This window comes from Protopterus annectens, chromosome 7.part0 (assembly GCF_019279795.1).
Source record: "Protopterus annectens isolate FY-2018-M chromosome 7.part0, PAN1.0, whole genome shotgun sequence".
Classification (NCBI taxonomy): domain Eukaryota; kingdom Metazoa; phylum Chordata; order Ceratodontiformes; family Protopteridae; genus Protopterus; species Protopterus annectens.
Genome location: NC_056739.1, coordinates 1,599,242,798 through 1,599,270,131, shown reverse-complemented (window position 1 = coordinate 1,599,270,131; position 27,334 = coordinate 1,599,242,798). Strand labels below are relative to the sequence as shown.

The following is a 27,334-nucleotide window of genomic DNA, read 5'->3' as shown; positions in this document are numbered from 1 at the left end:
AAGGTAAAAGACTGGGTCTCAACAGACTGAGGAGGTGGCACTTGATGAGATGCCCTGGCCCAGGTAAAGCATAAGAAACAAGAGTGGAAGTCAAACATAACAGTGAGGACTCTCTGCATTTTGAATGAATCTCATCTATTCCTGCAGCCCTGCCACATAGGAAATGCTTTCTTACCACATTGTAAGTTCTGAAATCACCACAATGACCATATCTATGAAACTGGATACAATATCATCTGCTGTTCTGGCACTGCGTCTTTGGAGGTGGTCATGCCCATTGGATTTAGGAATTCCTCAGAGCATTCCTTCTGCCTAGCAACAACATTCCCAGTTAAACTCCGACTTTCAACAGTCAAGCTGAACAGCCTAGGAAATATGCTACCTGCCCCTCCTGAGTTGTCAGAAGTTGTTCACCCCTCCAAACTCCTCCCAGTTGCAGGCCTTTTTTTCAGAAACTACTGCAGCTGCTTTCCTACTGGCTTGTCAAAAACTATTCATCAGATCTATTTCTACCAATGAATAAGTCCCTTCTTTACCCTGACAGCCTTCCCAACCACATGTCTACTGGTGGATCCTATGGCTAATATGCTGAACGGCACCAACCATCTTTTGGCCACACCTCCTTACTGATGTTTCAGCTAGTGAGATGTTGAACTCGGTTCACCTAGACTCAAAACCTTAAAAAAACTGCACTACACAAGTTTAAGAAATAGTAAAAGCTACTAATTCCTACAGTCTCATGCAGTTACTGTTAGTAAATTATAATGAGTGACATTAATGCTGCAGATAAGAAGTGGAGCTAAAGTAAGACAATAATATTGGATAAAGAATATGTAAACAGTCTGTCCAAATAGGTCCTACATGACATCAGCACTTCACACACAGTTTAGTAATTGTTCTGTGTGTGGTAAAAGAACTAAAGAGATGAATGAGCAGAACCCGTGAAATACAGCCAAAAAACAACACAGGATGAGTCAGCACTGCCAAACCATGCTAAATGGGTTAAGATGTTCTGCTTCTTTAATGCAGTGACTCAGAAAAAAAACAAATTAAGTCAGCAGACTAGTTCATTTCTTAGTGATACAAACTGTACAATATGTACCAAGGTAGGCAGGAATAAGAGACAAGCTAAGAGCAAGTTGTGTTCTAATAATCATTACTATTAATAATAATAATAATAATAATAATAACACACAATCTTTTAGTTTGTATACTGGTACACGTTTTTGCACACACTGAAATAAAATGTTTCTGTAACGTTTGGTTCATAGCATTTTAAATACAGAATATATGCAACTGATCTCCTGTGTATACTTATTTTTTTTCCAACTCCAACACTGTTTTTAAGCAGACATGCCATCAAACTCTGGTTGTCAATGTATATCAGTATTGTTAAGAACAACTCTTAAAATATTTTTTAGGGTTTGTGCACAGTACAAGCATCTTACACATGCAACCCTTTTGATAGGTCTGTCAATAAATATTCTTACCCCTTTTGTGAGTGAGTGAGTGTGTGTGTGTGTGTGTGTGTGTGTGTGTGTGTGTGTGTGTGTGTGTGTGTGTGTGTGTGTGTGTGTGTGTGTGTGTGTGTGTGTGTGTGTGTGTGTGTTTGGCAGCCTCATATATCGCTTGTTTGAGAACTCAGTCAATGTACCAAAATTTTATGGAGCTCTGCGTTATCGTTCAAATACTATACTACAATGACAGAAACACTAATTTTTTTCAATTATACATTTTCATTATCACCCATACAAACTAGTTTTAGGCATTTAAAACAAATATAAAATATATGAAAATATAAAATATATGAAAACAATTATAATACCATCTGTTTTTTAATATTACGTCAAAAAAGAAATCAGCAAAGCTTTGTTGTTCAAAAAGAAAAACAATCAGCAAATGTTACTTACCATCCATTTCTCTGTATTTAATACTTTTCCTGTAAAAAAAAATCTTTAAATGCAGCAGATATTGTCATATGCCCCTGAGAAGTCATATTAGTACCTGCACTACCAACAGTGTATGTTCTAGCACACTGCTGCATAAATATTGAGTGACGTTTAACACAAGATCATTCCAATTTCACTCATCAATTTACAAATAAAATATAGTTGCTGACAGTTCAAAGTTTTCAAACTCTGCACTCAGTCTGTTCTTTTGTAAACAAACTTGCATTTTCTTCTTCTACTTGTAATTTCCTACTAAAAACGTTTGTCTTTAGCTACAGGTTACCCGCTTCTGAGTTGATGGGATCATACAAATATATGTCACTGGCCAAGCAGATTCCTTCTTGCACAGCATTTCTCAACTATTTTGTTACTTCCAAATGAAGCAGGCACTTAGGCAGTGGGCCATACTACTGCATTCATACATCCTATTATGCAGATTTCAATATATGGCAACTATTTAAGTCCTGAGAAAGTTCCATATACCCCTTGAATTACCTTAAAATATATGTCGTTACAAAAACTAGTTCCTAAGAAGCAGATTCAACCAACAGTTTGATATACCATGAGCACTAATATTCACGTACTTCTGGAAAATACTTTTCTGGTAACCATCCCCTAGTTAACAATACATACAACTGTGCCGTCTCTAAGAAAGGGCATCATTTTTCCCAAGTTTCACTATTTAAACTTCAGGTTCTGCCCATCAGTGTTTCAAGTAGTTAGAATATATACATATACAGGCATAAATAAGTGCACATAGACACAAAAATACGCACACACACACACACACACACACACACACACACTAACAGCAAGCATGATCCCAGTTCTCTCCCACTACCCTGCCCTTCCAACTAGTAAATTCCACACTGGAGAATCAACAGGCTATTTACTTTGAAGAACTACTTTATGTCTGCCTCAAATATTTCTAAATTCTGACATGACATTCAATACCGTAGTAATGTATTCTTACAAGTTTTCAAATCTTATCAAGAAAGTTGCATTATATATTATCTGTAGTTGTATTATTATCTACACTTTTTGTGAGGAAAAAAACACATTTGCACACAACCACTAGGTAGTCCCGCTCAATTAACAACTTAAGCACTCCACCCAAACACACAAGCACACACACATTCATGCATATCCATTTTTTATTCCTTCTAAAAGAGGACGACCTTGGGGTCTTGATTGGTCCCTTTATGCAGCCCACAGATTTTCCATCACATAGCACCATCAAACATGAAACAATATGGCAAAGAAATGTCAACGGTTACAGGATAGGCATGCTAGTTTTTGTAATATACTGCTGTCTCTTCTCATAGTTGAACAGAATTCAGCTGTTTAAATAATAATGCTTGAGCAAACACACACCTGCTTGATGAGGATCAATCTTCCCATGTGCACCTGAAACTTGCCACAAGCCATTCAAAATTCGACAGATTTCCAGTCCACCTCTCAAACGTACTTTTGGTATCTGTGTCATGTTTCAAAAGTAAATACCTGCAGACAATGAAATTAAACATAAACAAAGTGGAAACAAACCTTTCATCTACTGATTTATATTTTTATTCATTCTGTGGCAAGTCGTAGCACTACACTGGAAAGACAGTGAAAGCGGACTAGTATGCTTGAGCATACCTCTCAAGTGTACCTCATTACGAGGAACATTTGGGGTCTTAAAAAGTTCATGTTCCTCGAAGTTCCACACTGAAATGGTCTGTTACACATTTGGTGTTAGAATTTTTTTTAAATGATATCCATGATAAATAGAAATGAATCATATTAATTCACTTAAAGATCTTTTTTATAAGTAAAACCAGCAAATTTTAACCATCCCATGACCTACCAAGTTGAAGTTGTAAGTAAGCTGTTAGTACGTGTTGCACATTTTGCCCATTTGCTCCACATTATAAGGGCTAATGTTCCTTATTTTGGAAGATGTAAGGTTGGTGCTGTGTGTGCGAGTCACTTGAATGATACAGTTAACCATTAAGTAGTCACAGTATTTCCTATACTACTACTATCACACCACAGTAAGTCCATCGACTCTTCTACCTCCATCTCATACAAAAAGCTACAATAACTCACACAACAAGAAAGAAGCAGTTTCTCGCATATTTATAATGCTTAACTATAGTCCAGCAGTTATATCTACTCTTGCTAGCTCTACCAGACTTCCTTAATTAGTAGCCCCATATATTGCCTTACTATTCTGTGTTGCCAAGCCTTATCTACACTATTCTTTTTCTTATCAAAACAAATGTCTAAAGGCTAACTGGCATCTCCTCACAGGCTCCCTGGAGAGATGACTAAATCATCAAGAAAAGGAAAATAGAATTGTTGGAATTAAAGTTACCCTTTAGTCTTCCAATGGTCGAACCTGTTTTCACAAAATCTCACCAAGATGACACTGACATAGACTGTATTTTATATAGCATATATAATGGAGAAAGGTAGGGTTAAAAAATAAAAGACAGCTGGGTGCACAAGTGTCAGGATACACAAAAGTGCCCAATCCCAGTATACACAATGTGCCAGGACTGGAAAAAATGGCAGTGTAGAATCCTCAAGACATGGAGACATTCCTACAATGGGGTTAGGCCAGGCTCAGTGGGAGAATGGACCCCCTGCTGTAGAAGGAAGTGAAGTCCACAAAAATCACAAAAAACTGATAGGTCAAAAAAAGAGATACAAAGACAACAGAGTGGGCTATTGAGGCTATGGAAGAAATTATGTATTGTTACTATTATGCAAGAAGCGCCAGAATTTATAGATAGAAGATATTCAAAACACTAAGATTGAAATTAGAAGAAAGAAAAACATTTGCACAATAAAAACTGCCAAAAGCTTCAAATAAAAAATTCTGTTCATTAGTACAACAGCTCCAAGAAAAATACTACATAAACAAAAACTTTGGACCACCTGAAAAAATAAGCGACAAAGGAAGGGCGAAAAACCCAGACATTTTTGAAAGGTATAAAAAAGAAGTATGGATGTAGTAAAGAAAAAGAGATCTGATATGGTGCAATATTTATGTTAAGGAGAAAGACAAACAAATGAATACAAAAAAAGCAGCTCCGAAGACATCTCAAAAGAAATACAGGTAAAAGCACCCAGATACGGAAAATTTCACAACACAAAAATAAGAAAACAAAGGGGGAAAGAAGAAAAGAGGATTAGAAATGGAAAGTAAGAAACAGAAGTTGAAATTATGGATTCTCTGTGAAGTGAAAGATTTAATACTGAAAGTTCGACTTGAGTAATGTCACAGCATGATGGAACAAACAGTCCCCACATTAAAAGAGAAACAGGTGAAATGGGAGGCATTTGATCACAAGCCACATGATGATGCTCTGGGGCCTTCAGTAGGAAACTAGTACAAAAGTTCATTTGGAGTAACAAAGCAAGGGAAGAAGCAGGAAACAGTGGCAACTCTGACGCAAGCAATTCTGACGCAAGCAATGCTGTGGAGTGATGGGCCACTAAGGAGCAATGGATGACGTAGGATGCAGCTAAAGAGGATATGTCACAGGAAGACGCCCTAGAACTTTCTATAGGATGCCCTCAAGGAGCAGAGAACAAAGAATGTGCCTTCAGTTTAGAAGAAAGTGATCTAAGGAACAGTTTCTTGATTTAATAGCAACAGAGAGCCATATTAGGATCAATGAAATAAATAGATTACAAAAAATAGATAAGACCCAAAATAAAGAAATACAGTAATCAAGACTATTAACAGAAATTTGTGTGATATAACAGAAGTAAATAGGATAGATTATTGTGCAGCTAAACTAACAACAGATAAAGTCTTATCACAAAAATGCAGAAAGGAAGGGAAGAAATAAAATGCTATAATGGAAGCATCAAACATCAATAAAAAAGTGTCACTGACAAGAATATGGAAGAGGGAACAGATCAACAAAAATACTTAGAAAGATAGATATGCTAAAAGCAGTACCATACAAAATCAGTATCTATCATACACTATTGCAAATAATAAATTAAAGATATACTTTTTTCTGCTTGTGCTGATAAGATATGCGGATAAATATAAAGGAAAACTACAAAATAAGCAATTCATTGCTGATCCAAAATGTTTTACAGAGAACTGGGAAACAAAGCACAAGGAAACGCCACCAAAAAAGTAGAAATGGACACATTTTGGAAAAATATTTATGAAGACCCTGTGGAACAATCCAAATGAATGGATAGAAAAATTAAAAGAAGCAGTAAGGAGGTCAAATGTGTAAAATATGAAATGGGATGAACTAACAGCCAAAGAAACTGAAACAAAATTAAGAAAGCTCCTAAGTGGAAAACCCCAGGCCAAGATCCAGTACCTAACTTTGGGCTAAAACTATTAACATCTTTACACAAAGATTTAGCCTCAAGTAAAAACTACTTACATGTCCATCACAACAGTCACCAACCTGGTTAACAAGAAAATAGTTACTCCTCCTTAACAGTGAACTGTAAGCCATCCTAAGAACTGTACGACAGTAACTTGCCTTCTGACAATGTACAAACTATATACTAGAATTTATGTCAACCGAGTTTACAATCATTTAGAAGAAAACTCGATCATGGCAATAGAACAAAAGGCTAACAAAAAGAAAGTCATATGGAACAAATGATCATTTGTTGCTAAATGAAGCCATAATGGAAAATTGTAAAAAGGGGAACAATCTAAGTGTGGCATAGATAAAATTACAATAAAGGATTTGGCGGCATCCCCTATTCACGGATAAAGGAGGGCTTATCCTACATTGATCAATTAAATTACATCATAGTGACAATGAAACAAAGGCAGCCCACTTTGCAATTAACCTATGACAAAGGGCAAATTATTATCCCAGGGATAAAAATTCAAAGGGGATATTCTACAGTGATTCTTTATCACTGCTACTGTTTTGTCTTGCCCTTAACTCAATAAGCTGTTAACTTAATAGATTAGGTCTTGGATACAATTTGCCTCCCAAAATCAAACTTGATTAAAGCTTTCTCATTAGTTTTTGTGGACGACTTAGAATCATATAGTTCATTAAATTAGGAGTTGAAAGCAAAACTGCAAGTGGTTAAAACTTTCGCAGATGATACAAGACTGACATCTGGTCTTGATAAATGTGCAAAAGCAATGTTTAAAGCAGGAAAGTTGCAGAACCAAGAAAAGATCAATCTGAGACAGTGATGTGATATAAAGGAACTTGAACAGAAAGTAGTGTAAAAATATTTCAGAACTGTTGAAGATCAGCAGTAAAACAAGAACAAATGCAAGACACAGTTTGGAATACCTTGGAAGATTAAAACGAATATCAAAAACAGCCTTGATATCTTGGTATAAAATGCAAGTTATAAAAACAGGAAGAACAAATTGGTTAATTTAGCAGTTTCAAAACAACAGACTGGCCTCAAAAGATATTGGATTAGATGGACAAAAAACAAGAAAAAAATGCTTTGCGCTTATCAAATGACATATAAAAATCAGTGTATACCAAGATTATATATACCATGCTTTGAAGGAGGTATGGGCTTCCTCGAAATTGAGGACACGTATAGATCTACAGTATTGAGAAGGCCTACACATCTCCTGACCTCATCAGATCCAAATATAGTGGAAATTTACAACATGAAGAGAAGAAGTCTAAGGCGACCTCTTGGCTTAGTTTAGCAAAAGCATTCAGGAGTCAAGTGGAAATGGAAATCAAACTAGAAGCAGACAAAAATCAGAAGGAACTGAATGTGCCAAGAAACAAAATAAAGAATACACAGAGAAGATCAGATGAAAAGGAAAGAAATGTTTAAAGAGATCTCCTGGAATAACCTCATACTGATCAGGGTTTGATACAGGAATGGTTAAGGAGAGTGAGATGAAACCAAAGGATGAAAGGTTAATAGCAGCAACCCATTATATTGGACTACACTGGTTTACAAACTACACAATGAACATGTGGGAGAAACAGACAAATGTAGGTTCTGTAAAAAAAGCATTGGAAACAGATGCACACCTTGTTGCTGGGTGTGATACATTCATGGCAGAGGGCCTGTACACTGAAAGGCACAATAATGTGAAAAAATTGTTTCATTGCAGATTGTGCAAGCACTATCTATAATATAGAAGTAGCCGAAAAGCAATAGAAGCATGAACTACCAAGCATTATGAGAATGATGAAGTGTATATAGCATGGAATCATACATAGGTTCATATATTCATAGGTGCATACTAGGCTAATGACCACTAGGGCCCTTAAAAGCATAGTTGTGTAACCCATATGTGACCCACAAATTTGATTTGCATTTCATTTATGGGATGGGGTAATTTTTTGCCTGCCTAAGTCCATCAGAGACATGGCAGCCAGACCAGGGATGAATTTCCATTTGGTCCAAGTTGCGCTTAAATAGGGATGGGGAGGAACTCTGCCTCTCATGGATAGAAAGCCTGTTTCAGAGAATGGGAATTCTCTGAGAAACATATTTGTCTCTCAATCATCCTATTTATCTGGCAAGCAAAATTTAGGTCTTTTAATCTAGTAGTTCTGCACATCTGCAGAACAAACACCAATCAGAAGATTCATAAAAACAGGGTCCAGGATTGTCTTGTATGCCAGGCAAAGATTACCTCTCGCAAGTCTGCACGATATCAAGTAAAAAAAGACAGGACTTTGAAGTGATCAGAGTAGGACACTGTATTTACTCCCTGTATTCTTTTTAAAGGAACCTTTTGTGGATTTTCCAGTTGCTGCATGTTTCTGGTCAGGTACATCCTGAAGGGGGCATTATACTCTGTGATGGGCCTGATGCCATGCTCTTGCTTACAAGTTGAGCAACATACAAGAATTTTCTTCCTACCTTGGAAAGATCTTGGTAGAAAACTACATTACTATCTACACGGGTTCCCCAATCCCTGACTAGTGAATCAACATTTAAGTATGTTTTATGATTATGTAGTTATCCAGGGTGGCAGACTTCCTAAAAGGTAATAGAAAGCATTTCTTTGCACTGAGTTTTAAGCCATGGCTTTGGCACCAAGAGTTTATCTGCATTAGACCTTCCTGAAGGATGTTCTTATCTTGAGGGGATTCAATAACTTCTCCCAGTTTGCAATCATCTACAAACTTGGGTAGTCAGAGGCCTTCATCACCATCTTTGACACCCAAGGAGTAGATGCCAGAAAGGAGTGGGCCTAGCACAGAGCCCTGGGGGATTCAACAATTCAAAAAACAGATGCGAGAAAACCAGATACAGCAGTCCAATGAAAAAGAACAAATGTAGTACTGATCATTCACATTTTGTGATTACAATGGCTGACGTACAGACAGAAAGAGAGACAAAGTCACAAAATAGCAAGACTTGCAGACATTAACAAGAACAATGTAGTAGACAGATACACAGGCAGCTACAACAGCAGAAGGAGCAATGGGTCTAATAAAAAAAAAAAGAATCTGCAGTTGTATTTAGACATGCTACCAATACATGTAACTCTGTATGAACTGCATGACTCGATTCTGGGCACATTGCAGGTGTTGCAAAGAGCATTTCTGGCTAACATCAAAAAATGAAATAATAATTTCATGAAAAAGTACAGTTGTGCAAAATCTTAACCATAACAGTAGACGTCCTTGCCTTCACCGCTGCAGTATTCATCATGTATGGGATTCCCTGCCATGGAAGCCCAACATCCAGCCAGTCTACCAAAGCCTACCATTGCTTTAAGATACACTGAACATCACCCAAACACTCCTCACGTAGTGCAGGGCATAAAGGTGATGTTTAGGTGTACCATCCTCAGAACTGATTACCCCAGTAGGAACACCAGTCCAAGGAAAACCAAAGAGAAGCTGCACATTCAGGAAGGAAAAAGACTAGGGGGATGGAGGGAGGGAGTAACTACTGCAGAGGTGAAGGCAAGGACATCTACTGTTATGGTAAGATTTTACAAAACTGTACTATGTCCTTACATTCACCACTGCAGTATTCATTACTTATAGGAGAGTGCCAAAGCTCAAGAAGAAACTTGGGAGGAGGAAGCAGCAGTAACATTCACCACTGCAATATCCATTACTTATGGAAGAGTTCCAAAGCTCAAAAAGAAACTTGGAAGGAGGAAGCAGCAATAGAGCCCTCTAAGAAGCCATGAAGGATGGCATCAGCAAAACCAGCTGTAGCTCTAGAGATACCATCCAACTTGTAGTGTTTGGTAAAAGTATGCACAGAAGTCCACGTAGCTGCTTCAAGAATATAATTAGTGTCTGAGCCCTTGAAAAAATCACCAGAAGACACTGTTCTGGTAGAATGAGCCTTTACAGAAGAAGGAAAGTTCTTGCCATGAAAAGTGTGGCAAAAAGAAATAGCCTTTGAAATCCAAGTAGAAATAGTTTGCTTGGAAACAGCTAATCTAAAGACCTATGATGAAAGGAAACAAACAACTGATTAGATTTTCTAATAGCTTTAGTCTTATCCAATGAAATCTGAGTTGTCTATGCATGTCCAAAGTATGCAGCACCTTCTCACTGTCAGACTGTGGAGAGGGGAAAAAAGTAGGCAGACTAATAGACTACAAACAGCTAATCTAAAGACCTATGATGAAAGGAAACAAACAACTGATTAGATTTTCTAATAGCTTTAGTCTTATCCAATAAAATCTGAGTTGTCTATGCATGTCCAAAGTATGCAGCACCTTCTCACTGTCAGACTGTGGAGAGGGGAAAAAAGTAGGCAGACTAATAGACTACATGACAATTCATTAACCACCTTAGGCATAAAAGAAGGATTAGTACAGAAGGACACCCTGTCCTCATAGAATATAAAAAAAGGCAAACAAGCCATAAGGGCTTGCAATGCAGACACCCGTCTGGCAGAAATAAGCGCTAATAAAAGAACGGTCTTCCAAGAATAGTGTCGCAAGAAATTTGAAACAGAAGGCTCAAAAAGCCTGAGTCAATTTCTCCAGAACAAAATTAAGATCCCAGGGAGGAGGAACAGTCTTCCTGGGAGATCTAATATTAAGGACGCCTTTAAGAAATTGCTTAGCCTCAAATCTAGAAGCCAAAAGAGGAGTTAAAGGCAGACCAACAGAAAAGAGTTGATAAGTGGGCCTTAATAGAAGAACAGGCAAGCCAGTATTGAGCAACTCACACAAAAAAAGAGAGAACCAAAGGAACATCCACAGTAAGTGGTTCCAGGTTACGAGACAGACACCAAATAGAAAACCTCTTCCATTTAGATAAGTAGGATTTCCTAGTAGTGGGTTTCCTGGCCTCCTGCAGGACCTGCAGCATGTCCTCAGCAAAAAGGGTGTCTATGAGGAATCAAAACTTTAACACCTACAGTCAGCTGAAGCATGGACAGATGGGATAGATGACAGATCTCTTGTCTAGTGTGAGCAGATCCACCATGTGGGGTAACATCTGATGACCGCCCTAGGCTAGATGCAGAATGAGAGGGAACTAGTGCTGTCACGGCCCAAAGGGAGTCGCCAACAAGATTTTGGGAGCATCCTGTTGAATTCTGAACAGGACTTTTGGAATGAGAGGAAGGGGAGGAATGCATAAAGGAACATTCCTTTGCAAGAAAATGACAGGGCTTCCACCTTCAAAAAACAGAGGATCTGGGACTCTGGCACACCCCACTGGTGAACAATCTCCAGAAACGCATCCCTGTGAAGCATCCATTCGTAGGATTGAGTGAAGGATCTGCTCAGAGTGTCTGCCACAATGTTCTGATCTAAAGGGAGATAAACTGCCTGAAGAAACACTTGATACTTGACAGCCAGATCCCATACCAGAAGTGTCAACTGGCAAAGAAAGTAAGATCTTGTTTCCCCCCTGTTTGTTGACATACCACATAAGTGTGGCATTGTCTGTGAATACCTTGAGAGGCCACGGAGAGAAAAGAGGATGAAAGGCTGAAGAGCCAGCATAAGAGCTCTCATCAATTTGACACTGATGTGCTCCTTCTGCTGATGAGGTGACCACACTCCCTGTACCTTCAGGGAGCCAAAAGTTGTGCCCCATCCCACCTCTGAAGTGTCTGTGAACAGATCCTGAGAGGGAAGAGAGGGATGATAAGGGAGCCCTGGATTCACAGACAACTGCTGAATCCACCAAAGAAGTTCCTTTTTAAGACAAGGAAGAAGAAGAAGAATTATAAAGTCTAGAGGATGCATATGTTGAAGCCACACCAACTTCAGAAACCACTAGAACATCCTCATGCGGAGTTTGGTCAGATGGAGCATCGGAATGGAGGAAGCCATGAAACCCAGAGCTCTCAGAAACTCCCTGGCTGTAATGGAGGCCAGGGAAAGAAGAGAAGAGTTAATGAAAGTTAAAGCCTTTGGAGGGGGCAGGGATACCAACATTGGTACTGTCTGAATCCTGCAATCCAAAAAAGACATGATCCTGTGAAGAAGTCAGAGAAGACTTTGAAGTTTATTGTAAACCTCAGGCTCTGAAGAAGAGAATTGGTGAAATGAAAATTTTGCAAAAGGATCTCCTGAGAGGATGCCTGAATCAGCAGATCATCCAATTAAGGAAAGATTTGGACTCCTTGAAGCCTACAAAAGGCAATTACAGCAGCGAGGAATTTGCTGAACACCCCTGTGGCAGTAGAAAGTCCAAAGGGCAAAGCACAGAACTGAAAATGCCAGGAAGCAACAGAGAAATGCAAAAACTTCCTGAAGAGGGGATGGATCGGAATATGGAGATAAGCATTCTTGAGATCCAGAGACACCAGAAAGGCATGAGAAAGCAAGGGAGGAAACAGTGTCTGATGGGACAACATCTGAAAGGAAGGCACTTTCAGAAAAGTGTTTAGATGAAAGAGGTCTAGAATTGGTCTCCAACTACCTTCTTTTCTAGGCACTAGAAACATTCTTGAATAAAACTCCTTCCCCTTTGGGACACAGGCACCTCTTGAATCGTACCGTGAGACAAAAGATCTCAAAGACCATCTGGGAAAAAAGGAAGCTGTTCCTGAAGAGCTCGAGGAATGCCCATAAAAGGAGGACAGGATATCCACACCATAATAAATCCAAAAGTGAGGCAAGTACTACCATGCTGTATATGAAGCAGCTTCACTTTATTAAAACAATAAAAGCAGTATCATAAGCACTTTCGGGTAAATCTCTTCATCAGATGATAAAACACTAGTAAAAACATAGTATTTAATATAGTACAACACAGCCAATAAAATCAATAATTTACCCTCCTTTTTGCTAGAGCTTGTTTTAAAGGGACATCATCATTTAATCCTGGGGCTTGGTCAGCTCCCAGTCTAAGAATCCATTGCATCTCTTTGTATTTAGTTTCATTATACAAGTCACCCATTCTTTGACTTCTATTTACAACACATATAACCATAAAGGCAAATACATGATCACTATGCAATTCTACATGCTTGTACAGTGCATTGTGTTCTTTTCTTAACCTTACATCTGATAGATGCTTAAAAATTCTATCTTTAAGTCTGCTATTTGTTCTTAGGATATCCACACCATGAAGTACCCCTGACGAATGAATGACAGAACCAAAGCCCCAAAGGCGGCCCCCTTGTCCTGAAGAGACTTAATCAAACTAGCAGATGCCTCCCCAAATAAAAGTTTATCCAGAGGATCATCCGCCCCAGAAGGGACATCCGCTGCATCATAACTACATCTGACAGAATGACAAACTATTTGAAAGGAAGTCCCTAGCAAGGAAAGTGCAGATTTACTCTCAGACTCTGGAAGATTAGAAAAAAAAGCTGAGAAGCCTGAGAAAGAAGATCTAACACATATCTAGATATAGGGGTCTGATAATTAATTGCCCTAAAAGCTAGGGTAGCAGAAGTATAAACCTTCCTACCCAGCCTGTCCATGGTCCTGTTCTCCTTGTCAGAAGGCAGTACCTTGGATGAAGAAAGCAACTGAAATGGCTTATCAGAGGCCACAGATGTTGCAGAGGGGGTCAGCAGCAGAATATCTGACCAAAAAGGAACAATCCTCAGGCACCCTATAAACTCTATCAGGCTTCTTGGGAGCAGGGGGAAGAGAATCAGGTGATTTTGAGGCATTGGGAAAAAATATCCAGTAAAACAGCCAAAATAGTAAAAATAGTCACAGGTTTAGGAGATTCCATCTGCAGTAACTCATAGGCCTCTTATGGATATCGGAAACCTGAGCACAATCCCACTTAAAAAAAAAAAAAAAAACATCATCCTAGAGAGTGTATTCCCCAAAGGAAATTTCCTCAAAAGGAGTATTAGGACTATTAGATTCCTCCTCCTCTGTTCCATAGTCCAAAGGAGAAGGAATCTGAGTAGAATAAGTAAGGGATTCTTCACCAGAATCCAACTCTTCCTCAGAATAATTCAGTTCTCTGAGCCTTTTAAGTGGAGAAGAGGACCAAGGAGGAGCAGGAACTGAAACCCCTTGAGGAGGCCTTAATAACAGTAAAGCATTAAATAACCCCTGATTAAGGGACTGCCATTCATTTTGTGGAGCCTTAGTAGCAGCAGAAACATGTTTAGATTTTTGTTTCTTTTTTAAGGGAACGTCCACCCTAGAAAACTGAGAAGGCTCAGACTCAGGACAGCATTCGGCAACAGTAGTAGGAAATTCTTACCTACGAAGAATCTGTGGAACTCCCCTTGACCCCTTAGAAACAATCAACTGTGGTTGACCCTGAACATCCGAAACTGATTCCTGCAAAGTCTTGATATGCTGCCCACCAGATCCTCACTGGCCTCCAACCCAGATGAGGTAGAGAAATCCAACAACACAGTCAGGAGAGTCTCTGGGTTTGTAACAACCTCAGGTGAAACACCTGGCACAGGCTGGACAGAAGATTCCGGTCTTACCTATTTCACCTTCTTCCTCCCTGATGGCTGAACCTTGGGGTGGGAAGTTCCTTCCATTGTATCTTTAACAAGAAGCTTAAGACGCTGGTTCTCAAGATACAATAAATAGGAAGAAAGCCTAGCATGAAGTGTGCTGGGGATGAATGCCTGACAAATTGATCAAGACATATGGCTGCGAGAAGCTCCTAGGAAAAAGGGCACTTATCATGGTGGTCTTAATGGGGAATCTGTCTCCCACCCTGTCATTTACCCTTCATGGATGACATTAACACCAAACAGCCAAAAATTTTCAAGAAAAAGAACAAAACCCCAACTGGGTACTTACCTGTAATGGTGAGGATTTCAGCAATCAGGAGTAATCACAGGAATGCAAAAATGCAGTAAAATTGGCAGAAACGGACGTAGGCAAACAGACCGATGGTTAGAAATGGCATTTGAACTGGCAGCGAAGAAGTTCTGAGGAAGGTACGTCTAAACATCACCTTTATGCCCTATGCTACGCGAGGAGCGTTTGAATGATATTCAACATACCTTAAAATGATGATAGGCTTTGGTGGACTGGCCAGAAGTTGGGCTTTCATGGCAGGGAATCCCATATGTGATGAATACTGCAGTGGTGAATGTAAGGACATCTGTAATTACACCCTGACTGAGGAATGTCATGGTATTAGAAACTCAAAAGGTTTGAAGAAATTAAAGAGACAGGCACCCTTACTCTTAAATCGCCCTTCTCTGCACTCCCTCATACTGAGCACCTCCACTCTATATGGCCTACATATACAAATCTTTATATCTTCAATGTTTACACACCTAAAAGCGCTGTCATAGATTACTGTACAGTTGGGGTTAATGTACCCATGAAATACAATTTATAAAGAGAAATAACTTCAATTAGTTTGTACAAGCTCAAACTTTTATTTATTTCTGTCAAATGCATCTCATATGGAATGCTCTCCATGCTCCACAATGTTCTACACAAAAAACTGAGTATGTAACAAAACCTAAGAAAATACAGTCACGTAAGTAAACATAGCACAAAAGTAGAAGTTCAAATGATCACTGGTGCAGTAGCCTTTGTTATATGGGTTATATCTTGCCAAGAATATACAGGCCTGCCATTTTTCAAAGCTTCAGGGAACTTACCACATGCCCAAACTGTCAGGCAGCTGGAGCTGAACTAACTAAAAAAGTTTGGACAGAGAGAGAGAGACAGAGAGACAGAGAGGGAGAGTGTCTTCCAGCAAAGACGGAGAGAGATTCAACCCCAAAAGGACAGTGCTAGGTTATTTTTTATTCTACCATACCCTGGCATAAGCAGCACACCAAAAAACAATGGGATGGTCATTCGAACATCTACTGTTATGGTACGTTTACTTACACAACTATACTATGTTCATAATATTGATCATTATTAAAAGAGTCCAGGAGCCCCTGTAGAATGGGCCTTGCAAAGCCTAATCTAGACCTAGAGAAGGAATCAAGCTTATAGTACTTTGTACAAGTATGTACAGAGGAACAATATTTCTAGAATCCAACTTTTTCCCAAAAATCCATAGATGAAGCCAAAGCCCTGGTAAAGTGGGCCTTGATCCTGCCTGAAATAGTTTTGCTGTGGTGAGTAAAACATAAGGTAATAGCCTTACACAACCATTTGGAAACAGTCTGTTTTGTCCCTTCTTCTCACCTTCACAAGGAATGAACAACTGATCAGAAGATCTGAAAGAATTAGTTCTGTCAAGATAGTACCCAAGTTGTCTGTGGAAAGTATGGATTATCCTTTCTCCCACAATTTTTTGTTCAGGAAAGAAAGTGGGGAGATAGATAGTTTAGCTTAAAGTAAACTCAAATACCACTGTATGCATAAAATAAAGATTAGTTCTCAAAAAAAAAAAAACAACAACACTGTGGAAAATGAGACAGGGCTGACTCACAGTCAGTATTACTGTTTTCCATGTTAAGAAAGTCAGCCAGCTTAGCTGATTCAAATGCAACAAGTGGTACCTTCTCTAACACAAAATTAAGATTCCACGGAGGGGTATCAGTTTTCTTGGACACCTCTTATGCAAAACCCTTTCAAAAACATTTTGATATGAGAATGCATTGGAAGGAGGATTCATCAGCAGACATGATAAAATGGCTGGCTGACAAAACTTGACAGTGGAGTGTAAGAAAGGCTATAGTGTAGTTAACTGACCTAAATATTGCAAAACAAGAGAACAACTACCCTTGAATGGGTATAGGTTATGTTGTTGGCACCAACTAGAAAACCTTTTCCATTTGCCTACATATAAGTTTCTAGTAGAAGACCTTCTTGTCTTCATTAGTACTTACTGCATATCCTCAGTAAGCAGGTACCTAAAAGGAATTAAGATCTTATTATCCAAGTAGTCAACTGAAGTTGATTGGGTCAGAGTGTAATCAAATTCCCCTGTTCTTGTGTGAGTCAAACCAGTCTGTGAGGAAGCTAATAACAACTGCCCCAGGCCACTTCCAAAAGAAGATAGAACCACGGCTGCCTGGGGCAGAATGTGGTTACCCCAATGACCATGGGGACTTCTTTCTGGATGTTCAGAAATACACTTGATATTAGTGGGAAGGGTGGAAAAGCAAACAGGAACATTCCTGCCCAAGGAAAAGAACATGCAAGAAGGCCTGAAAGACAGCTGCACTGAGTCCTGGAACAGAATATTGCCAAAAGACTGTCCAGAGAGAAGGCAAAGACATCTACTTGAGGAACTCTCCACAGATGGTTCAAATCTTGTGCCATTCATGATGGTCTGCCCTTGTCTTCCTCAGCTTGTTCACCACACAGTTTTGCTCTGACGGAATGCAGGATGCATATACAGTGAAACTGTGCTGTGAAGCTATATTTCAAGCTATCATGGCTAGTCTGCAGAGGGGAGTACAACCTGGTTCCCCTTGTTTGTTGATGTACCATATGACTGTAGTATTGTCTGTAACAACTTGAAAAGGTCCTGGGGACCAAAGATGATTCAGAGAGTTGAGTGCTTTGGTCAGGGCAAGCATCTCTTTCATATTTATGTGCTTGGATATGTCCTTGGTGTCTCACACACACTGCAATTTTATCCCTTCTGAAACGGTTCCACAAGCAAATTCTGAGGTGTCTGTAGTGACTGACTGCTTTGGAACAAGGAGGGAGAAGGGAGGACCTGGATTTAGGGATACCTGTTGTATCCACCAAGTGATCTCTCTAACAAACCCCAGCACTAAGATCTGAAAAGGCTGGGATCAAACAGACTTCAAATACCACTTCATCTTTCTCATGTGGAGTCCTGTTAGGGGTATCATGAGAATCATAGAAGCCTTGAGACCCAAAATCCTGTGGTATTGCCTCACAGTGACTTACGTCTGAATGGAAAACATGAAAACTAGATCTACGTATATTTTTCCCGTGGAAGAAAACTATTGAACCGTGGTGTCTACTTAACATCTCAAAAATACAATCCTGTGACAAGTAGTCAAGAAAGACTACGGAATATTCTCTTGGAATCACAGCTTGTGTAAGGGATCTCTCACCCAAGACAGAGATTCCTGACACTTTGGAAAAAAAAAAGTCTCTGCAAAGATAAGCAAGTCATCTAAATAAAGAAAACTGTGGATAACGTGTAGCCTGCAATGAGCTGTAACTGGAGCTAGAAACTTTGAGTAAGGCATAGAACTGATAATGTGACCCAGACACACAAAACCTTAAGAAATACCCATAGTCTGGGTGAGCAGGAATGTGAAGATAAGCATCTTTGAAATCTCGTGTTACCAGTAAACTTGAATGATAAAGAAGAGATAACAGGTTGTGAAGTGACATCATTTTGAATGTGAGCACAATCACAAACAGGTTTAGGAAAGATAGATTCAGAACTGGTCTCCAAGGATTTTCTTTGGTACTAAAGATACCCTTGAATAAAATCCATTTCCCACCTGGGAAAGGGGAACTGGTTCTATGTGATGAAGGACAAGTGAAAACAAGAGAGACTGGTCTGGAGGATGAGGAATTATCCCCTGGAAAGGAGGAATTTCCTCCCATTGCCATTTGTAACTTTGATGATCAATCTTCAGAACCTTTTTGTCTGAAACAATCTGTTCCCTAACAGAAAAGTGGAGATTCTAACTTTCTGGAAAAAAGGGGCCTGCCAGGTTGGGAGAGGGGAACAAAGTCTCTGAAATAGTCCTTCTGACTTACTGGACTGTCCTTGGTTTTGGGAATTTCCAGAATTCTATTTGGAACTCCTTGCCATTTCTTCTTAAATGTCTGTTACCCGTATTTTGCCAAGACTTTTTATTTTGTTTCCTACCAAAATTGGATGAGGAGTTAGAGGTCTGAAAAATCTTAAGAGATTCTCTGTATCAGCTTACACCTTTCATCACAATTTTTGGTCATCTTTGCTGCAGAGAGGTCAAAAACTAAATCTCTACCTAAAGGAAAATTTAAAATCTCATTTTATCATCACCTGGGAGGTTCTGAGAATGCAGCCATGCACATCTTTTCAAAACAGTACCAATGGCCATAGCCCTTGAAGCATCAACAGAGTCATTCAGACACGGTATACAATGACTAATGATTTGAGCAATAGAAGAAATTAAATTATTTAAAGCAAATTCTTCCTCCCAAGGAAAAAAAACTGCATACAGAACATTCCTTATGCTTTCACAAGTAGTCAGGACAAATCTTAATATAGGAGTCTGACAATTCAAAATTCTGAAACTCAAAGTTGCAGAAGCATACACTTTTCCCCATACTTATTTGTAATATTCACATCCCTATCAGGAATAGTAGGTTTAACCCTTTCATATAAGAACAGCTATTTAGAAGTACACCTGCCTCAAATCAGAAATCATATTATAACATTTCAATCATTTACCCACCAAATAACCAGGCCAGAGAGAAAAAATAAAAAAGGAACCTGTGTGTGTGTGTGTGTGTGTGTGTGTTTAAAATACCATTTATATATATATATACATATATATATATATATGTATATATATATATATATATACATATATATATATATATATATATATATATATATATATATATACACACACACACACATATATATATATATATATATATATATACATACATATAAATAAAACACCATTAATGTACTGTATTAATGTATCCAAAACAGAGAGTCTGAAGAATTAGAAGACATACATTATTTGTAGTTATTTAAAAGGGAAAAGTATATAAAGTACTTATAATGGGGGAAAAGAAAGAAAAGGAACATTGGTAACAAAAGGGAATGGGAAGAAAGAAGAGAGAGAGAATGTTATTTAAATACTTAGTACTATATGTAATTAGAAAAAGTAGACATAGAAAGGAAAAGTTAATAATAAAAATGATTCACATTACCTTACAGCATACAAATTTTCCAGAATCAAATATATTATGAATCATAAGACAAAGCATTTAAAATTAGAAGGAATTTATTAATTTGTTCTTTAGTTTTTTAGTTTTGTTTGCTCCTTCCTTCACAGACCATCTATTTATTGTTGCTTGTCTCTTAAAACTCTGGAATGACCATTCCATTTCTTCTATGCCCGACAGTATTTTCTTCTTTTGGATAAATTCTATTGCTTCTTGTAGGGAATCAAAAGATCCCCACTACTTCTGGCAAGGTGATTTTTATTCTTGCAGGAAAAAGAATTTGAGCTTTAATATTATCTTTTTTCAAGGACTTAGAGGAACACACTCCTTTCTTCTGGATATGACTGTAGAGGTGTAGTCATTGTCAAAATGAATACCTTTTTCACCCATCTTGATAGGAGAATTAGTCCAAGCTGATTTTAGCACTAAGTCCTTGTATTGCGAGGAAATAAATCTATTATAGACCTGGGTTAGATAAACTCAGAGATGAAGCTGGATTTGCCAGGGACTGATGAGCCCTCTCAATTCCAAAACAGAGGGATTCAGGCATGTTTATTGCTGATGAAAACCACTTATTGAGGAACTGAATCATGTTAGCACCCTCTTCTTTCTCAGGAATTCCATATATTCTTATGTTATTCCTCCTTGATCTACTTTCAAGGTCTTCCAGTTTCTCAATCAGCCTGGTATTTTGTTTTAGAAGAAATTCATTGTTATGTTCAAGTATCTAGGTCAGTTACTGCTTCCTCTAAGGTAAGAATCTGTTCAGATTTTTTTTTACTATTCCATTTAGAAATACCATCTGTTTACTGCATTCTTGTTTGATAATATCCATTCTGTTTTCAAATTTGTCAATTTTTAGTGACAGTTCTTGGATGTGTGTTATTATAAGATGTGGTTATTTCTTTACTGCACTCTCCTGGTGTAGGTTCTTAGAGTTGCTCATCTTGAATCTCCAGTAGAAAACTTCTTGACAGGAATAATTAAAAATTATCTTGACTATATATTAAGTTTTAAAAAAATAATAAAAGAATCAATGTTAATTCAACTTATAGTATAGTTAGATTTTTCTAAAAATTAAAGTATATATCCTGTCAGGATATTAATCTAAGCAGAGCTATGGATTTCTGTTGCTATCAGACTGGCATCTTACAAGCTTCATCAGAGTTCCTTCCATTGTATCTTTAGCAAGAAGCTTAAGAAGCTGGTTCTCAAGATACAATGAATGGGAAAAAAGCCTACCATGAAGGGTTTTTGGGACAAATGCCTGACAAATTGATCAAGACATTGATGCAAGAAGCTCCTAGGAAAAAAGGCACTTATCGTGGTGATCTTTACGGGGAATCTGCCTCCCACCCTGGCATTTACCCTTCATGGATGACATTAACCCCAAACAGTATAAACAATTTCAAGAAAAAGAACAAAACCCCAACTGGGTACTTATCTGCAATGGTGAGGACTTCAGCAATCAGGAGTAATCACAGGAATACAAAAATGCAGTAAAACTGGCAGAAACAGACATAGGCAAACAGACCGATGGTTAGAAATGGCATCTGGACTGGCAGCAAAAAGTTCTGAGGAAGGTACGCCTAACATCACCTTTATGCCCTATGCTATAAAAAATTGACCAGGGCATCATGGAACTTCCCCTACTCTTTTCTACAGGTATCATGGGATTTTTTTTATGTCCAGCTGAGCTACCAGAAACTCAAGCAGATGGGAAATCAGTTTAAAGTCTCATCTGAAGGACAAATGAGTTCAACACTTGAACAAGAAATTTACTTATCACAGGATGCATACAAATACACACACACTCTTGGTACACACATACAGATAAAATTTACAGGACTGCAGAAAACTACAGCACCCGGTAACAATTCATATTGACATAAGACGTGCAGACACGACAGAGAAAGCAATTCAACCAAGAACAGACAACTGAGTTGAGCTCCGTGAGGCAGCAATAACACCAACTAGTAATACCATGTACAATATTACAGAAACTTCCATACACAGTCATGGCATCTCCTACTAAGCACAAAGAGTTTCTGAGCAAAAAGCAGGTGTAAAAACCATGAAAATGCAATCCTTATAAAGGGACTTTAAATACCCAAATACCGAGCATGTAAACTACTCAGTCTCAAACATATGGTGCAAATATTAGCTGATTATCTTAAAAATATTTGGAACAACCAGTATTACATCCAACCAGGAATCCCAATATCTTAAGAAATTAAGAAGAGAAACTCAAGATCCTTCTACTCCTCTTGCTAATTATACCATCTGTAATTAATAAACTGCAAACTATATTCACTTCCCTGTGTAACTGGGTGTTTTCCAACTGCCTTGCAGTTAATCCAAACAAAACCAATGTTATGATCTTTGCAACTAGGCAAAGACTGCATGATCTTCCTTCTATTCACATCACAGACATAATTGGAAACTATTCCTACTACCCTGGAACAAAGCTTACTTGCGCCTGACCCTTGACACTCCCTAACCTTCTTAATTCGCACAAATAAAATTGTTGTGAAACCATGTCCCATCTAAAACTTTGCTGTAAAATACATCATCTCCTCTCTCCATCCACAAGAAAAAACACTGCACATAATATTCTAGATTCTAAAATCTAGAATAGAATATGGCCTCCCACTGCTTAACTGCCACTCAAGTTCAAACACACACAAGGTCTACACATCATTGTTAGATTTTCCGGGTCTATATTAGAACACTGAACATTCAAAATGTCGAGTGTTCTAATATTGAACTCTAGCAATCGAAAAAAAAAAAAACATCGAACATTCAGAACAGCAAATTTTTTCCCTAGGAAAAAATTTGCTGTTCCAAAACACATACACACAACACAAGCACACCAAACAAACAGCAATCCACACACATACACCTAAACTCTAACACCTAACCCTACACTAAAGTATACAAACACCACTAACTATCCACTTACCTTAACCCAAACCCTAAGGTCCGTCACTATCGCACAGTCTCTTCACCCGCACCCTAACCCTAACTCACCTAACCCGCCCTAACCCACATGTCCACACAGTCGCACACTTACCTGACCCGCACCCTAACCATAACTCACCTAACCCACCCGTCCACACAATCACACAGTTACCTGAACCCGACCCGTAACTTTCCACCAGAGCTCTGAAAAATAAGAAGCAACAGAAATGGACAACCAAATTCTTTCCCTAGGAAAGAATTTGGTTTCCTGTTACTTCGATATTTTCAACGTTTGCTGAAAACGGGTCGATATTAGAACACCCGACATTTCAAATGTTCAGTGTTCTAATATAGACCCGATTTGCCCTGCTTGCTGAACCAAATACCCAAAACTGCAATCTACTCAAAGGTATTAACTGGCTGTCAAACCATTGAGTCACTCTGATTTTCAAATATTTCCTTTTCAGTATCATTAATCTAGGCCACTGTACCCTTCTCAAATCGAAATTAAGTTAGGAAACAAAACTACTAACTCAGGGACAACCAGGATGGCTCAATATACCTAGGCAGACCATGATTCACAACAACAGTAGGTTAAAGTGCTTTCTGTAAGCTCAGCCTGGCAGTTTGAAACCACATCCCAACTGAAATTAGACAACTAAACACTATAATCTTTTAAACAATTTAAGGACTATCTACAAAAGACAATCGCTTTTGTGATAACTGCTAAAGCATAGACCCTCTATGTTCTTCTCTGCCCGCTGCAGCTCTTCACTGCACATTTTATCAGATTTGTCCTTATGGTACAAAGCTGTTGACTCATTCTGTTTCCTAAATGCTTCTTCCAACATAAATATCTTACGTAATACTCGCCATAAAACACGTAAAACACCAAACTGAGCCATTCATTCTAGACCCACCTCCTGTGGAATAACTGTGTACAAATCTTTGATGTCTACAGTTAAAAATCCATAAGATGCATCAAATTCAATGTTGCTTAAGTGATTAAGTACATGTCATGAATCATGGCATATTTGCCTTTCAGTTTTAAGAGCTTCTTTAAGTTTACCATCAACCCACTTTGCACAGGCATAGGTGATAGATTTCCTATTTAAATTAATTAATTGCAAATAGGATGGAATTTTATTTGTTGTATATGTTTGATGAGATTTGTTTAGAATAGAATGTTGCTTTAATAAGTTAGGGTAAGTTTTTTTAATTGTATTAATTATTTGTTAATCATTAAATTATGGTTTCCTAACAGGGCAACCTATTTATTTGAGGTTGTTTTTAATGCTGTTTCGTCTGAAGAAGTGCACTAAGGTGTGGTGCATGAAAGCGCTAACGTTTATATTAAATCGTTTTTGGATTGATCTGCGTTTTGCCATTTTATTTTATTTTTCTCATCTTACGTAATACTGCAATACCTCCTTAAGGTTGTTAATCTATTAGAATTTACTATGCATATTTTATGCCTATATGCCCCACGTCTATTAACTCTGTCTCGTTATTCTCTTACATATTCTTTATTTAAGCCATGTTTGCCTATCGTCTGAGTATTCTGCATTTTATCAAGTTTGCCTTGTGCCTAGTTTGTGACTGAAAAGGGTAGCCAGACCAGCCCACTTATACTGTTATCAAAATGAAAATAAATACATAAACATTAATACCACCATTTTTGAACCAAGAATAAACTTAACTCAGTCATACATAAATTACCTTTGCTAACCTCATTAAATAGAAACCATAATGTGATAAATAATATACTTATCTTGAATAATGCACATAAATATGCCCATGATACTGCAAACAATATCCAATGTTAAGCTCTGCATTTATGAATAAATGCTAATACCCAATTATAAAATGTAAACTTAATAAATCTTTTGCTAAAATTGCACAATTAACATGCTATACAAAAATTGGAGTAGTTACACAGTACTATAATATACAAAAAGGTAGCTACAAAAAAGTATACAATTCATACTTTCCATACTATGAACTCGAGACTGATCTTGGAATCTGAAAATAATAATAATTAATCTCGCAAGAAAAATGATAGTAGCAAGAATGTAGGGAACGGGGCAGCTGCCCTGGACACAAAGGGTTAGAGGGCACAATTGAGAAGTGCACTTTTTTCACATTATTTTGTATTACAGACATTTCTTCTCTTCACTTGAAGAGCTGAAGGGGTGTGGGTCTACTGTAGGAAGAAAAGAGGTACAAATATGTCAATCAGCTTGCTGCAGTGTAAGCTGAAGCATTTTTTTCATTTTATTTTATTTTTTTGTGTTGGAAGGAAGATATGGATTGAATGGAGGAAGTAGGAAACCGTTACGTACAAATGTACCAATCGGCTTGCCACAGTGAAAGCCAAAGTGGGGTTTTTTTCAGGGTAGAAGAACAGCTAACCTAGCTTTAGGACCCATCAAAGAGAGGTCCTTAACGTAAGACCTTGCGCTATGGTTAATTGTGCTATAACTACATAAAGCCAGTGAAGATTAAGTTAAGTGTGGTATTTTATGTAGTGCGAGTAATATTTTACGAGTAAGCTAATTTGTGGGATTAGTTGGTAGAAGACTCTGCAGATAACAGGATCATAGAAGGTTACAAGGCTAACAGCCCTAGGACCCTTACAAGCCTAGCCAAGTTCAACCAGTGTTCCCAAGGGTGTCTGTTTCAAGAAGACACTAAAATCAGCACCTATTGCCCCTGCCCAAGAGGGACACATGTGTTACCCCCCCAAGCAAATTTCCTGTTACCTATCCAATCATCCAACTTGTGCTTAAATAGGGACAATGAGGGGCTTTGTTTAACATGAACACGAAGCTTGTTCCAAAGGTGGGGCAACCTCTGTGAGACAAATCTGTCTCTCCAGCAAGTTCTGCTGATGTCACATACCAGGTTAAAAGTCCTTTGAGTGAGTAACCCGTGTGCCATCTCACTTGTGCTTAAATAGGGTCAATGAAGGGTTTTGTTTAACATGAACAGGAAGCTTGTTCCAAAGGTGGGGCAACCTCTGTGAGACGAATCTGTCTCTACAGCAAGTTCTGCTGTCACATATCAGATTAAAAGTCCTTTGAGCGAGTGACCCGTGTGCCATCTAACTTGTGAATGTGCAGCATTTCCATTAAAACTGGGTCAGAGATTGCTCTATATGCAAGGCACAGGTAGCCTCTAGTCTGTATGACAAAGAGTAAATTGACAATGATTTCAGTCTGTCTGCATAAAAAAGATCTTAGACCCTGAATTTTCTTTGTAAGGAACCTCTGTGGTCTCTCCAATTGCTGAAGCTGTTTGGAAAGGAGCATACCAAAGGCAGCATTGTACTCTATTATTGGCCTGATGAGGGAAGAGTACAGGGGGGTTATAGGGAAGAGTACAGGGGGGTTATAACCTCTTTTTTTTCTGGTGGCAATGCCCTTATTTATGAGATGAGCAATAAAAATGCCCTTCTTACCACTGTGGAGACATGGTGGTCAAAGTTAAGGTTGCTGTCAACCTGTGTGCCCAGATCTCTCACCACTGATTGTGTGCTTAGGGTACTGCTACTGATCAAGTAACTAAGGATGCTACTGCTTGTCAAATACAAAGTGGCACCAGCAGATATACAAGAATGTCACTCCAATGGGGCAAAGAAAATGGCTAAATTATGGCAATAAAGTGCTTTCAGAAAACAAAAAACTAACCCGTGTTTGTCTCTGGCAGAAGAAATAAAAATGGTTTGTCTTCTTGCATACTTTGGCAGAATGAAGATATTTCTTTGCCCTTTGAACATGCAGTTTACTACGTAAATCCTTGTCATGACTACATTAAACCTCAACATAAACCAGTAGTGTACAGCTCAGGGCATGGTGGATGTGCAAACATTCTTTTGAAAAAAATATCAAATTGGATTTTTACGCAAGAGAAAAGTGTGTTATACATATTCAAAAAGGGTTTGTTAAACCTTAACATTTGGGATTCTGAAATCATTTTTAAAAATGTTAAGTCAACCAAAAAAAAAACTTCTAGAAAGTCATGTTCATGAGAAACCACCAAGGTCAATCATTGTCAGTTAATGCAGATCCCAGCAAGTAGCCAAAGCCCAAAGGGCAGGAATTAAACTTCTAAGTAAAGTGCAGGTATCATTTTTAACCAATGAAATAATATAAATCTGCTCAGTGGAACTCTGATTGGTATATTGGAACACATCCCCCTAGCAGCT

General features: G+C 38.3%; 1 protein-coding gene across 2 annotated transcripts in view; it reads right to left on the bottom strand.

Moving 5' to 3' along the window:
- LOC122807141 (pyridoxal reductase, chloroplastic-like) overlaps positions 1 to 27,334 on the bottom strand; it is a 298,551-nt gene that overhangs the window by 228,954 nt on the left and 42,263 nt on the right. Inside the window, exons 1-2 of one of the 2 annotated variants that reach the window (XM_044078153.1) lie at positions 3,324 to 3,404; positions 1,911 to 1,939 (exon numbers count right to left, since the gene is read on the bottom strand). In XM_044078153.1, coding sequence (XP_043934088.1) covers positions 1,911 to 1,917 — 7 coding nt within the window. In that variant the 5' untranslated portion in view covers positions 1,918 to 1,939; positions 3,324 to 3,404. Of the gene's footprint in view, positions 1 to 1,910; positions 1,940 to 3,323; positions 3,453 to 27,334 lie in introns of those variants that run through there. The other variant, XM_044078152.1, reaches the window with a different exon arrangement.